General features: G+C 44.7%; 1 protein-coding gene across 1 annotated transcript; it reads right to left on the bottom strand.

The window, feature by feature from the left end:
- Positions 1–10,862: 10,862 nt before the first annotated feature.
- On the bottom strand, positions 10,863–12,195 carry LOC117208460. The gene is made up of 3 exons (XM_033449655.1): positions 11,579–12,195; positions 11,434–11,505; positions 10,863–11,355 (listed from the first exon to the last, which is right to left on the bottom strand). Exons 2-3 carry the CDS (start codon positions 11,479–11,481, stop codon positions 10,942–10,944), a joined length of 462 nt encoding a protein of 153 aa, XP_033305546.1. The 5' UTR covers positions 11,482–11,505; positions 11,579–12,195; the 3' UTR covers positions 10,863–10,941.
- Positions 12,196–12,564: the final 369 nt, after the last annotated feature.

The raw sequence follows: 12,564 nt of genomic DNA, 5'->3' as shown, positions 1-12,564 counted from the left end.
ACGAAAAAGCTGATTTTTCCCATAAACAATATTATTAACATGACCTATAACCAATTGGCATCGTGGATCGTTACCCTCACTTTTCCTAACGGAAGGTGCGAACAGCGAATCCGCGTTGTTAATTAAAAAGGGCACACCCACACCGAGCTTTTCTCCGTAATGAGACGAGAACACCTAGGAGAGATAGACAAAACCCTCGACCTGTAAACACCTCTCCGAGCAATGTGCTAGAAAATAAACACAGTAGTTGACCTACCCTTAAGTTTACGTGACACGAGCGTGGACGCCTTTTTCCGGACATTGTCGCAGGGGATCACTACAATAATAGCACCAGTCATGGCCTTACCATGCCATGGATTTTTCCTCTAACCGCCTTTATCACTACCGCGTACGATGTCTTAGCCCCCCCTCTCAGGGTCAAAGTAACCTCTGATGATGACGGTAAGCGAGGGAGCACGGCCTTTCTTGGTGTTGGAACTTATTAGGGGGCTTTCGTTGAAGTCCCTGTCGATGCGGCGGCCTTCGGTTTCGAGGTGTAATTTGCCCTTCTCCCAGGCTGTGCACCTTTTGTAGGCGGAACCATGTAGACCTGGCTTTCCGCCGCAATTCTAGTGGTTTTCTTCTTCCTTCTCTTCTTTTTCTTCGACTGCACCACCCACCACTCACCACCCTGCTGCTCCCGAAGGAGCGATGGGAACTGCGTGGTGATGGGTGAAGGTGGTGCGTGCCGACGCCACCGACTCCTGTCTGACCCGTGCCTCAGGTATGGGTCGTCTACGCTGATCCATTCGGCGTGTAAAATGGAGAAAAAGGAGCGTTTGAACGTCGAAATATCTCAAATAGGAACGAAATAACACTTTGTTTTCTTCAAAATCGAGTAAAAGATTGAGATTTGCGAGCTGCGGGGCTTGTTTTGACGCTGAAACGGGCGTGCATTACATTCGGTGCGTAAAATGGAGTGAAAAGCGCGCTTTAACGTCGAAATATCTCAAACGGGAAGGAAATGACGATTAGTTTCCGTCAAAATCAGCGATATCATCTGTCACGTCCCGCGCTCCGCACGTGCCGTAACGAAAAAACAGAAAACCGCAATATATATGTGAGAGATGGAAGAACACCGGAGCCTTTGGAATTTTGGATAATCCCGCAACATTGTAATCTAGAGTCTACTATAGCTGTAATTAAATAATTGTAGTTATTCAATCCGGTTGTGAAATTGTTCGAGAGTTGTGATAATGAGCTTGGGCTAGAGGCGACAGCTAGTAGCCTAACGTAGCCGCGGTCAACGGGACGAACTCTCCATCTAACAAAGGCATTGAGTAATCCTATAGCTCTCCTTAAAAGAAAGATTTGTAGCGGCACGTGGCAGTAAACATTCCAACGGTTTCTGTCCCGTAGCTTGCCGCACGCAGATCCTATTCTCCGGGCAGGATGTTTACCAGATGTCGACGCGTCTCCACAGTACGTGATCGGCTAGCCCGAGGACCGACATAAACACGAATATCTAGTTACCTAAAATCCTTCAACAGATACACAGTCTTTGTCCCAGTTACGGGATGACAGGAGAGACCTATTTTCCACGAACGACGTCTCCCACTAGCAACCCTCCCTCAAGGGCAGCTAGCATCCTTTTCTAACTACCGATATGGAGATTGGCCAATTAGCAGCAACGTTAACTTCCCTTACTTTCCGAACGTAGGATGTCCCCGACGAATCCGATGATCTCGTGTCCTTAGACACACCCCGTCATAGTTTTCCTCTGGGGTATCACCGGGACGGAAAGTCATTCTCTCTTGCGGTCTCATCGACAAAAAAAGGATTAACTCCTTACGGTCAGCGAATATTAACACAGAATCCGACTTAGATTTTTGCGAGTGCGTACGACTACCGTCCCGTTGTCCGCGGATTCGTTATTGAACCTAGGATCATTGTCATTAGTTTCTCGAGTATCTAATTACCACGGTTACTTGTCCGGTTCTATGGTAATCGTATTTGCACTAGCCAATGTCTTCTCTATTGCATAACGACGACGTGTAATCCAAACGAAGATTCGCTTTACGCCCCTAACCCTAATTCTAATGTAAACCCGACATCAGAAGTGGGATCAGTGCCGGTTGTAACAGTGCAAGACCTTACGACCATCGTGCGTGAGTTAATTCCGTCGCTAGTGCAAAAATCGAGCGTGGAACCTAACAATTTTTCGACTCCGCTGCATGGTGCGCAGCTACCAATCTGATTATGGAGGAAAATCCTTTACAAAGCAGTGCCCTGAATATAATTTCAATACCGAGTGTCGAATCGACTTCTACGTAGTGGAGGCGCCAAGTGGTAGATCAAGCCTTCCGGGTGAGTCCTTTCCATTTTACCCCGATCTCGGAGCCGAGTGTTCGCTAATTAAAGAATCCGTAGTCTTGAGAATTTCTGGCAAAAGAACGATTGATATAGTAGTAATGCAAGGAATAAGAAATATTGGTACTAAACGTATCGCTCAAATCTTATCCGTTGCAGGTGTCGGCGGGTAGAGATGAACTTTTCACGTTCTCGCTGATAGTTATTTAACAATACAATATCGCGATTGCTCGTTCAATTTTAAGCCAAGATTTTGACGTAATATTACACAAAATAGCCTCGCTATGTGCAAAACAAAATAATTAATGCCTGTAATAAAACTGCCGAAAACGAGATCGATGTTAATGAAGTTGACAATGAGGTACGTGGTAGTGATAAAGGTAGATTAATCTTTCTTTTCGAAAATTCAGAGATTCATCCGTTACGGGTTCCCTACGTACTCGTACAAAAAAAAATACAGGCCAGTTAGAAGTACAATTAACTGATCCTAACATCGCCGTACAAGGAGTCCTAATAAACTTCGCGAGCGCGGAATAGTACGTGAGAGAACAAGCGATTTAATTACAGCCAAAAATCATAAAGCCTAGTAATTCACCGTTCGCGAGCCCTGCGTTACTCGTGAAGACGAACAATGGTTCAGATAGATGATAGGTAGATTTTCGAGAACTAAATAAATACACGGTCGCGGGTCGGTATCCTTTACCGCTCATTGCGGATCAAGTCGCGAGATTGCAAAAGCGAGATATTTTATTATTCTGGACATGGCCGGTGGGTTTCTCCAAACCCCTATTCATCCTAATTCTAGGAAGTATACAGCCTTGATTACCCTCGATGATCAATTTGGATAATAAGTTGTTGTTTTCTTCGAATTCTTTTGTGCCTTTGTTCGATCCATTCGATGTCCTTTATTTGCATAACATAAGTGCGTGCGCGTTTAATGTTTCTTCCGGAAGTCATTTTCGGGACGGCGATACTATGCTGACTCCGTCGAAAATGGGGATTCTTATATTTTCGGACAACCCTAATAATTTTTGCAACTCATATTTGTCTAAATATTCTAATATTTATGTTCTTCCTTGCTACCATTTTGTAAACCATCAAAGCGTTTGCTACGGAAATCCTCAGGAGTAGTGGCATGCCAAGTCTTCTGTAGCATTTGACCCTTTTTAATTGTGGTGACATAAGAAATCATTTGGTCGAAGTGATCTGTACTACACTTTCCTTCATTGTATTCAGCAGCGGCTGCTGACTTCGATGTTGCGAACAAACAAAACGAGAGATCATTCTTGAGATTCCTTTGAAAACACGTATAACAGCCGACGTGCCATTCGTACGTTGTCGTCTATTTGGACGATGTCCTAATTATTGCCGACGCGATAGATCAAGCCCTAACAGGATTGCACACCGTACTAGATACCCTTGTAAAAGCCGGATTCTCCTTTAACTTTGCATAATGTTCTTTTCTAAAGGCATCGGTACTCTATTTGGAATATGTAATTTACGACCTAGAAGTTTGTCCCAACCCGGGTATAATGCACGCCTTGAGTTCTTTACCTGCGTCAACGACCGTCACACAGCTTAGGCAGTTCATAGGTTTAGCCTTTTATTTCCGAAAATTCGTCCCTAAATTTTCACGGGTAATGAAACCCTTGTATGCGCTTACTTCCGATAGAACTTTATATCGACGCTAGTTCGGATGAATATGAGGTTATTTTAATGCACAAGATTGAAGGTAAAAATAGAGTAATAGAATATTACAGTATACGAAGTAGCCCTGCGGAATCTACGTATCATTCTTACGAACTAGAAAAGTTAGCAGTTGTGAACGCCGTCAAGCATTTCCATCATTATCTCCACGGACGAGAATTTCTTGTCGTCTCCGATTGTAACCCTTTGAAGGCATCCAGTAGTAAGGTAAATTTAGATGACAGGGTTTACAGGTGGTGGGCTTACTTACAAACTTTTACTTTTGACATTCTGTACCGGGAGGGTAAACGAATGGCCCACGTAAATTTTGTCTCGCGAAATCCCGTAGACTTGGATCACCTTACGATCAACGAAGTCGTAGAGAAGGAAATCAATCTGACCGAAATCTCCGAAGACTGGCTATTAGTGGAATAACGTCGCGGCTTCCAAATTTCTGGGATCGTCAATAAATTGCAGAACGAGGAGCTCACGGGAGATATCGCGAATACGTATGTAGTATCGTGGACGAAAAGCCTAAGAGATATCGGGCGAATCATGAACAATGTCGTGAGAGCCGAGGCGCCGTCGGGTCCATCAATGTGTCATCGGTCTTTTCAAGTGCATAGTTTCGTAGAAAAGACCTACGTGACCCTGGCTACGAGCGTCTGCAGAACACGTGTGCCTAGAAAAGACAATAGAATGCGACAACGGCCAGAGAGTTAGTCGAGGAGCAGAGTGCGAGTCGAGAAACAGAGTTTGCGAGTGGCGTTGCCGAGAGAGTGTTGATTGCATTTTTGTGAAAGTCGGGTCGTTATTTAGTTGTGCTGTTTTATGTACGTTTGGTATGAATAGTTCAGGTTGAACAACAATCGTCTTTTTCTGTCCGATTAACATCTGTATCATCCATTCCTTGTAAATACATTATATCACGATATTACATTTTTGGGGGCTCGTCCGGGATTGGACAAGACAGAAAACGAAACGGTTTAACAGAGCTATTCGAGCTAGTTGTGAATTTACCGGTACGCGGTGCGATAAAAGACGATATCGTTGACTGTTTAAGTTTGTGTAGTGTGAAAAATGGCAAACGTTGGGGACGAACGATTGTCGGGTGAAGAGGGTTCGACGCTGGAGGAGCTGAGGAGTAAGCTCGCGCGAATGAACCTCCCTATATCTGGTGCGAGGTCAGTGCTGATTGCAAGGCTGAATCGGGCATGTAGGGCTGGACAATCGTATCCTAAGGGATCGACGGGCGGTGAAGAGCTAACCGGTCAACGAGATTTAGGAAATGTACAGAGAGCTGAGCGTGATTGTAACGAAGATGAAAATTTTGAGAAAATGAATACGAAGGAGTTGAAGGAGCGCCTCGCTAGTTTGGGTTTAAAAACGACGGGAAGAAAAGTAGAATTACGCGCACGGCTACAAGCGGCCATGGATGGTAATGACATATCGTCGGAAGAAGAAAGCGACGACGAAAGTGAGTATGAAGATGACAAAAAAAAACGCAAGAGGATACAAGAGAGGTACGCGAAGGGTGTATCAGGACCGTGATGAATATTGTCGAAGGGCATGTGTTGGTTCGACACTGAGTTTTAGAGACGTCGAAGATGCATTAGAGTCGTTTAGTGGCAACAGAGGTGAAAATGTCGAACGATGGTTCGAGTCGTTCGAGGAAGTCGCTGATACGTGCATGTGGTCGGATGGGCAGAAGGCAGTCTACGCGAGGAAGCTGCTGAAGGGATCAGCGAAAATATTTGCGAGCTTCGAGTGTCATGCCAGGACTTGGCATGAGTTGAAGAGGGGGCTAGTGAAAGAATTTTCGAGGAAAGTCAACAGTGGGCAAGTACATCAGAAACTTGAAGAAACAAAAAAGGAGAGTGATGAAGCATGTTTGGCTTACATGTACCGCATGCTCGAAATAGCCAGCCATGTGGACATAGAGGAGGAAGCAAAGGTGGAATACATAGTGGATGGAATAATAGACGACGAGAACAATAAGGCTATATTGTACGGCGCTACGTTAATCAAAGAGTTGAGGAAGAGGTTAGTGATGTACGAAGAGCAGAAGAATCGCAGAGTAAAGTCGATTGCGAAGCCGGCTAAAACCCAGAAGGACGGGAAGCCCAGTCAATCTGTAGATGCAATGAAGAAAAGAAGATGCTTCATTTGCGGTAGTGAGGATCATCTAAGGGTTAAGTGTCCGGAGAGGGGAGAAGGTGTTAGGTGTTTCGAGTGCAGCGGATTTAGACATATTGCAGCGAGGTGTACGGCACGACCGAAAGAGACTTGCGTAGTGTCAAGATCCGAAAAGGGGAAGTATATGAAGGAAGTGGCGATAGATGATTGTAGGTTTGTGGCATTAGTGGATACGGGTAGTGACCTCACGTTCATTCGATCAGACGAGTATGCGAGGTTAGGGTCACCACCGCTAGGTAAATGCAAGCTTAAGTTCGACGGTCTTAGTTCCGCTGGCAATGAGACCTGGGGTGAATTCACCAAGGTAATGATGGTTGATGGGTATAAACTGCCAATCACTTTACACGTTGTTTCAAACAAAATATAGACGATGCACGGCCTGTTGTTAGGAACTGATTTTCTGGATCAGGTAGAGTTACGGGTTAAACGAGGCGAAGTGACTTTCTTGCGGCTTGACGAACAGACTAACAAAGACGTGCCAGATGTGTTTAGAATTAACGTGGTAGAACAGACTGACGAAACAGACCTAACACACGTACAGGAACCGCATTATCGTGAAGCGATTCGCGATATCATTAGGGGGTATAGGCCGGAGAAAAAGCGGGACGTTGGGATAACGGCAAAAATCGTTTTAAAGAGTGACAAACCTGTGGTTCGAAGGCCGCGAAGATTGGCGCCTTCGGAGAAAAAAGAGGTGGACGAGTTGATGGAATTATGGACAAATGAAGGCATAATAAAACCGTCAAACTCAGAATATGCAAGTCCCATAGTTGTAGTTGGAAAGAAAGATTTGTGTGTACGTGTGGCTAGATGGTCCTTGTTACTAGGCGAGTTTAAGTATCAGGTGTGTCATCGGCCGGGGAAAAGTATGCAGCATGTAGATGCTCCGAGTAGGAACCCCCTGCCGAGCACTATGTATGTAACGGAGAGTGAAGACGGGCTGATTGCACGGTTGAGAGGGGCACAGAACAAGGACATTGAAGTCCGTAGGATTTTGGACGCCGCAACGTGCAGTCAGGCCGATGGGTATGTAATAAGAGACAATATTTTGTATAAGGAGTGTAAGGACGATGTGCTAATAGTAGTACCGAAGGCGATGCGGGCTCAAGTAGTCAGGCAAGCGCACGAGCGGGGGCATTTCGGGGTTACCAAAACAGAAGCTATGGTCAAGAAGGACTTCTGGTTCAAGGGGTTACGCGAAAAGGTCGAACCGTGGTATCCAACTGCCTTGACTGCATCCTAACCGAACGAAACATAGGTAAGCTAGAAGGGAACCTGCGGAATTACAAGAAAAGAAGAAAGCGTGCGAAGCAGTAGCGAAGGAAGGACCCGCGCACACCTCGATTTCATGAAACCTTGGGTCATAAACGCCGAAAGTGACGCATCTGATGACAGCGAGATAGAAGGCAACATCTGAGGGCAGATGTTATTGCAGGATGGCCGAGTGTAGTATCGTGGACGAAAAGCCTAAGAGATATCAGGCGAACCATGAACAATGTCGCGAGAGCCGAGGCGCCGTCGGGTCCATCAATGTGTCATCGGTCTTTTCAAGTGCATAGTTTCGTAGAAAAGACCTACGTGACCCTGGCTACGAGCGTCTGCAGAACACGTGTGCCTAGAAAAGACAATAGTATGCGACAACGGCCAGAGAGTCAGTCGAGGAGCAGAGTGCGAGTCGAGAAACAGAGTTTGCGAGTGGCGTTGCCGAGAGAGTGTTGATTGCATTTTTGTGAAAGTCGGGTCGTTATTTAGTTGTGCTGTTTTCTGTACGTTTGGTATGAATAGTTCAGGTTGAACAACAATCGTCTTTTTCTGTCCGATTAACATCTGTATCATCCATTCCTTGTAAATACATTATATCACGATATTACACGTATGAATTACGGTCCGGTACCCCTCATCGCAATATACAGAGAAAAGGCAGAACTCTCTGCTTGTCCATTGTCCCCGGAGGTTTTAGATGGTCTGCTATTGACCATGTGCAACAGTCAATTATGCACTTAGGTTGGGATAAAACGCTTGAGAAACTGTGCGAGGGTTACTGGTTCAAAGGAATGGCGGAGTATGTTCGCAAATTCGTAGAGAACTGTCACGCTTGTCAAGTTTCGAAGGCCAGTTCAGGTAAAATACAAGCTGAATTACATCCTATACCTAAGACCAGCATACCTTGGCATACAGTTCACGTGGACATAACGGGCAAACTAAGCCCTAAAAGTGGTTCGAAAGGATATGTCATTGTTTTGGCCGACGTCTTCACTAAATTCGCATATCTGCATCATACTCGTAAAGTAGATTTCCCTTAGTACCGCTAAAGCACTTAAGTACTATATTTTTATTCGGCAGTCCTTGCCGCATGATAACGGGTCAAGAGAGGTGTCTTAACGGGTAAATAGTTCCGAGATTTTTGCCAAGATAGGAACATTAAACTCCACCTAATAGCAACCGGTGCTAGTAGGGCCAATGGACAGGTAGAGCATACTATGAGTACGCTAAAAAATATGTTCACGACGGTAGAAACGACCGGGCGGTCTTGACAAGACGCGATCGGGGAAATACAATTGGCTTTAAATTGCACCACCAACCGTGTAACGAAATCAAGCCCGTTAGAACTGCTGATCGGTAAAGCAGCAAGGCCATACGGCTTGATGCTACCCGATAATATAGAGGAAAAGACAATAGATATCTCCGATGTAAGGCGCCAAGCCATAAAAAAAAAAAAAAAAAAAAATATAGAGGCTAGTGTCAAGTACGACAAGGTTAGATTTGATAAAACCAAGGCGAAAGTGGTTAGGTTCAACCTCGGTGATTTTGTGCTACGGAAAATTGAAGAGAGAAACCAATGTAAACTAGATCCGAAATTTAAGGGTCCATTTAGGATAGCAGAGATTTTGGAGGGGGACCAATATATTCTAAAACCGTTAGACGGCAAACGCTCTTACAAGTATAGTCACGACAGGTTGAGGAGGATGCCAGATAGTCGCATTCCTGCGGATTTGGACGTTGTTAGTGGTGGCGAGGACAGTGACCCGAGCGATATGAGTACCCCGACCCCCGAGGGTCATTAGCGCAACGCCAGGAAGCTGAAGCGGTCGTGTATTCACATGCACCACCAGCGGCAACGCCAGGAAGCTGAAGCGGTCGTGTATTCACATGCACCACCAGCGGCAACGCCAGGAAGCTGAAGCGGTCGTGTATTCACATGCACCACCAGCGGCAACGCCATGAAGCTGAAGCGGTCGTGTACTCGCACGCACAGCCAGCTGCAATGTTACGAACCTCAATCGGTCGTATGTTCGCACGCAACACCAGTGTAACTCTGTGCGGTCGTGCGATCTACAAAATCAAGATTCATCTGGGTGCAAATCGCAAATAGTCCGTCACGCCACTACGACCCGACTGATAAACCACAGGATGCAACTAATATTTCGAATACGAATCATAATGTTAATAATTCTGTCCCTTTATTTTTGTTACCGAAACTTCGAGCAAAATCCTGTTGTCGAACTGGACCCTTGGTTTATTTGACATTTGATTAAGTTGTAACTAATGTTGATTGTACCAAATTTAATGTAAGGAATACCCAATATTTTAACTACACCCGAGGACGTGTGATAGTCAGGATGGCCGTGTCGGAGATAAGAGGACACCGGTGCCTTCCCTCTGAAACCTCGGGAAAATCCATAAAAACGTTGTAATTAAAATCTACAGTTGTAACTAAACGATTTGCCGTCATTCTAACCAATTGTATTTGTTTGAGACTTGTGACAATGAGCTTGGGCTCAAGGCGACAATTAGTCGCCAAACGTGGCCGCGGTCAACGGGACGAACTCTCCATCTAACAAAGGCATTGAGTATTCCTATAGCTCTCCTTAAAAGAAAGATTTGTAGCGGCACGTAGCAGTAAACATTCCAACGGTTTCTGTCCCGTAGCTTGCCACACGCAGATCCTATTCTCCGGGCAGGATGTTTACCAGATGTCGACGCGTCTCCACAGTACGTGATCGGCTAGCCCGAGGACCGTCATAAACACTAATATCTAGTTACCTAAAATCCTTCAACAGATACACAGTCTTTGTCCCAGTTACGGGAAGACAGGAGAGACCTATTTTCCACGAACGACGTCTCCCACTAGCAACCCTCCCTCAAGGGCAGCTAGCATCCTTTTCTAACTACCGATATGGAGATTGGCCAATTAGCAGCAACGTTAATTTCCCTTACTTTCCGAACGTAGGATGTCCCCGACGAATCCGATGATCTCGTGTCCTTAGACACACCCCGTCATAGTTTTCCTCTGGGGTATCACCGGGACGGAAAGTCATTCTCTCTTGCGGTCTCATCGACAAAAAAAGGATTAACTCCTTACGATCAGCGAATATTAACACAGAATCCGACTTAGATTTTTACGAGTGCGTACGACTACCGCCCCGCTGTCCGCGAATTCGTTATTGAACCTAGGATCATTGTCATTAGTTTCTCGAGTATCTAATTACCACGGTTACTTGTCCGGTTCTATAATAATCGTATTTGCACTAGCCAATGTCTTCTCTATTGCATAACGACGACGTGTAATCCAAACGAAGATTCGCTTTACGCCCCTAACCCTAATTCTAATGTAAACCCGACATATATATATTGAACACAAAACAAAATACATCTAAAAATTAATAATAATAAGGAACATCAAGCAGCGAACCAACGAAATTGAAGCAGCTACACTAAATCAAAATCGTAGCAAGGAGCTCCGGGACAAAGTTCGCTGAATTCACGCATACACCAATAACGCACAACAGGGGAAATTCCCTTTCTCCCAGAAGCATGGTGACGAAGATGTGCCTCCAAAACCTCTTCGGGAATTTCATTTGCAAAACGAACTTTCACACAACGATCGGTATCAACGATTTCAACCAGAGGGGGTTCCCACTCCAATACGACGGTCTCTGCATCGAAGAAACTCTCATCAAAAGTAACCAAATCGTCAAAGCTCAATTTCGACACGGCCTCAGCACCAATGTTGAATAGTTCCTCCAACCACTCTGATACTTGTGGTTTATCACAGGGCCGCATGCGTTTGTTGGGTCTTCCCGAGTCGCCCATGGGTTCTTCGGAATCCCTCTTTCGCTTGCGCTGAAAACAACACAGTATATTTTAAATAAAACGAAACAGGATGAATGAAGCGGACTAAAAAGAATACTAAATACGTACCAGGGAAGTCTGGATAGGAACCTCTGATGAAAATGACTCCGCAAACATTGTTCGAACGTCGATCACCGAAGCCTAGGGAAATAACAAAAAGGAAAAACGATCAAAATCACAAAAACAACCATAATATGCAAATATCTAAACTTACGCAAAACAACTCGAAGGAGGAGGTCCTTGTTATGGGAGAGCAGCGGAGTTGCGCGTGTTGCCCGAGCAAACACTGAAATGATAATGATGCTGCAGCCACCAGCCCTTCCACGCGCCGAAGAAACACCGGTAATTCCCACGGTACAGCACGTGGAAGTCTCTCGCGGAAAGGACTAGATCAGCGTGGAATGCTTCAAATCTTCTAGACGCTAGCTCAGCAGAAACACAGGACCGATAAAAACTAAGTCGAAATACGGAATTTACATTTTGTCACGTACGATTCCAAGAAACCCAAACTGCAACATCCCGATTCCCACGGAAGCGTACCCCCAGCGGACCACCACCCCGTGGGGGATGGCATTATAAATAAGCGAAGCAACTTAGAGCAGTGTCCATTCTTCTTGTGTTCATTATAATTTGCGTTCATTCGTATTTTCGCTCATTAATATTCTGGTGAACATTCTTATTACGGCTCATTATTTTCGTTCATTCTTCTTGCGTTCATTTTATAATTTGTGTTCATTGTTATTACGGATCATTCGTATTACGTTCTTTATTGCGCTCATCATTGCGTTTAGAAATTTTGTATAATATTTTGCGTTTCGGGGTCTTTAGTTTTTCGGTAAAGAAAAGAGAGTCGCGATTAAGTAAAAGAAAATTTTATCTTTGAAGTCCTCATTTCATCGCTTAGACAAAACGCGCATTGTAATTGCGGTATTAATCCAGTTAGTAAATTGTTCAGTCTGTATTAAAATAGATAAATAAAGTAAGAGTTGATAGTAAACTATATTCGAGTTCAAATAATAAACCCAACAAAAACTTCGACGACCACCGGAGCAGCTGAGGTAATGGCACCAGACAGCACCTACTCCTCAAGGTAAGAAAATTAATTTTGAAAATTTCCTTCTTCTCTGATAATCTCGTTGCCCACGAGAATCGAATTAGAATTTCCTATCATCGATCTCGTTTTATTCTCGTGAACGGTTT

This window comes from Bombus bifarius, unplaced genomic scaffold (assembly GCF_011952205.1).
Source record: "Bombus bifarius isolate JDL3187 unplaced genomic scaffold, Bbif_JDL3187 scf7180000008126, whole genome shotgun sequence".
NCBI classification, from domain to species: domain Eukaryota; kingdom Metazoa; phylum Arthropoda; class Insecta; order Hymenoptera; family Apidae; genus Bombus; species Bombus bifarius.
This window is presented reverse-complemented; position numbering and strand designations above follow the sequence as displayed.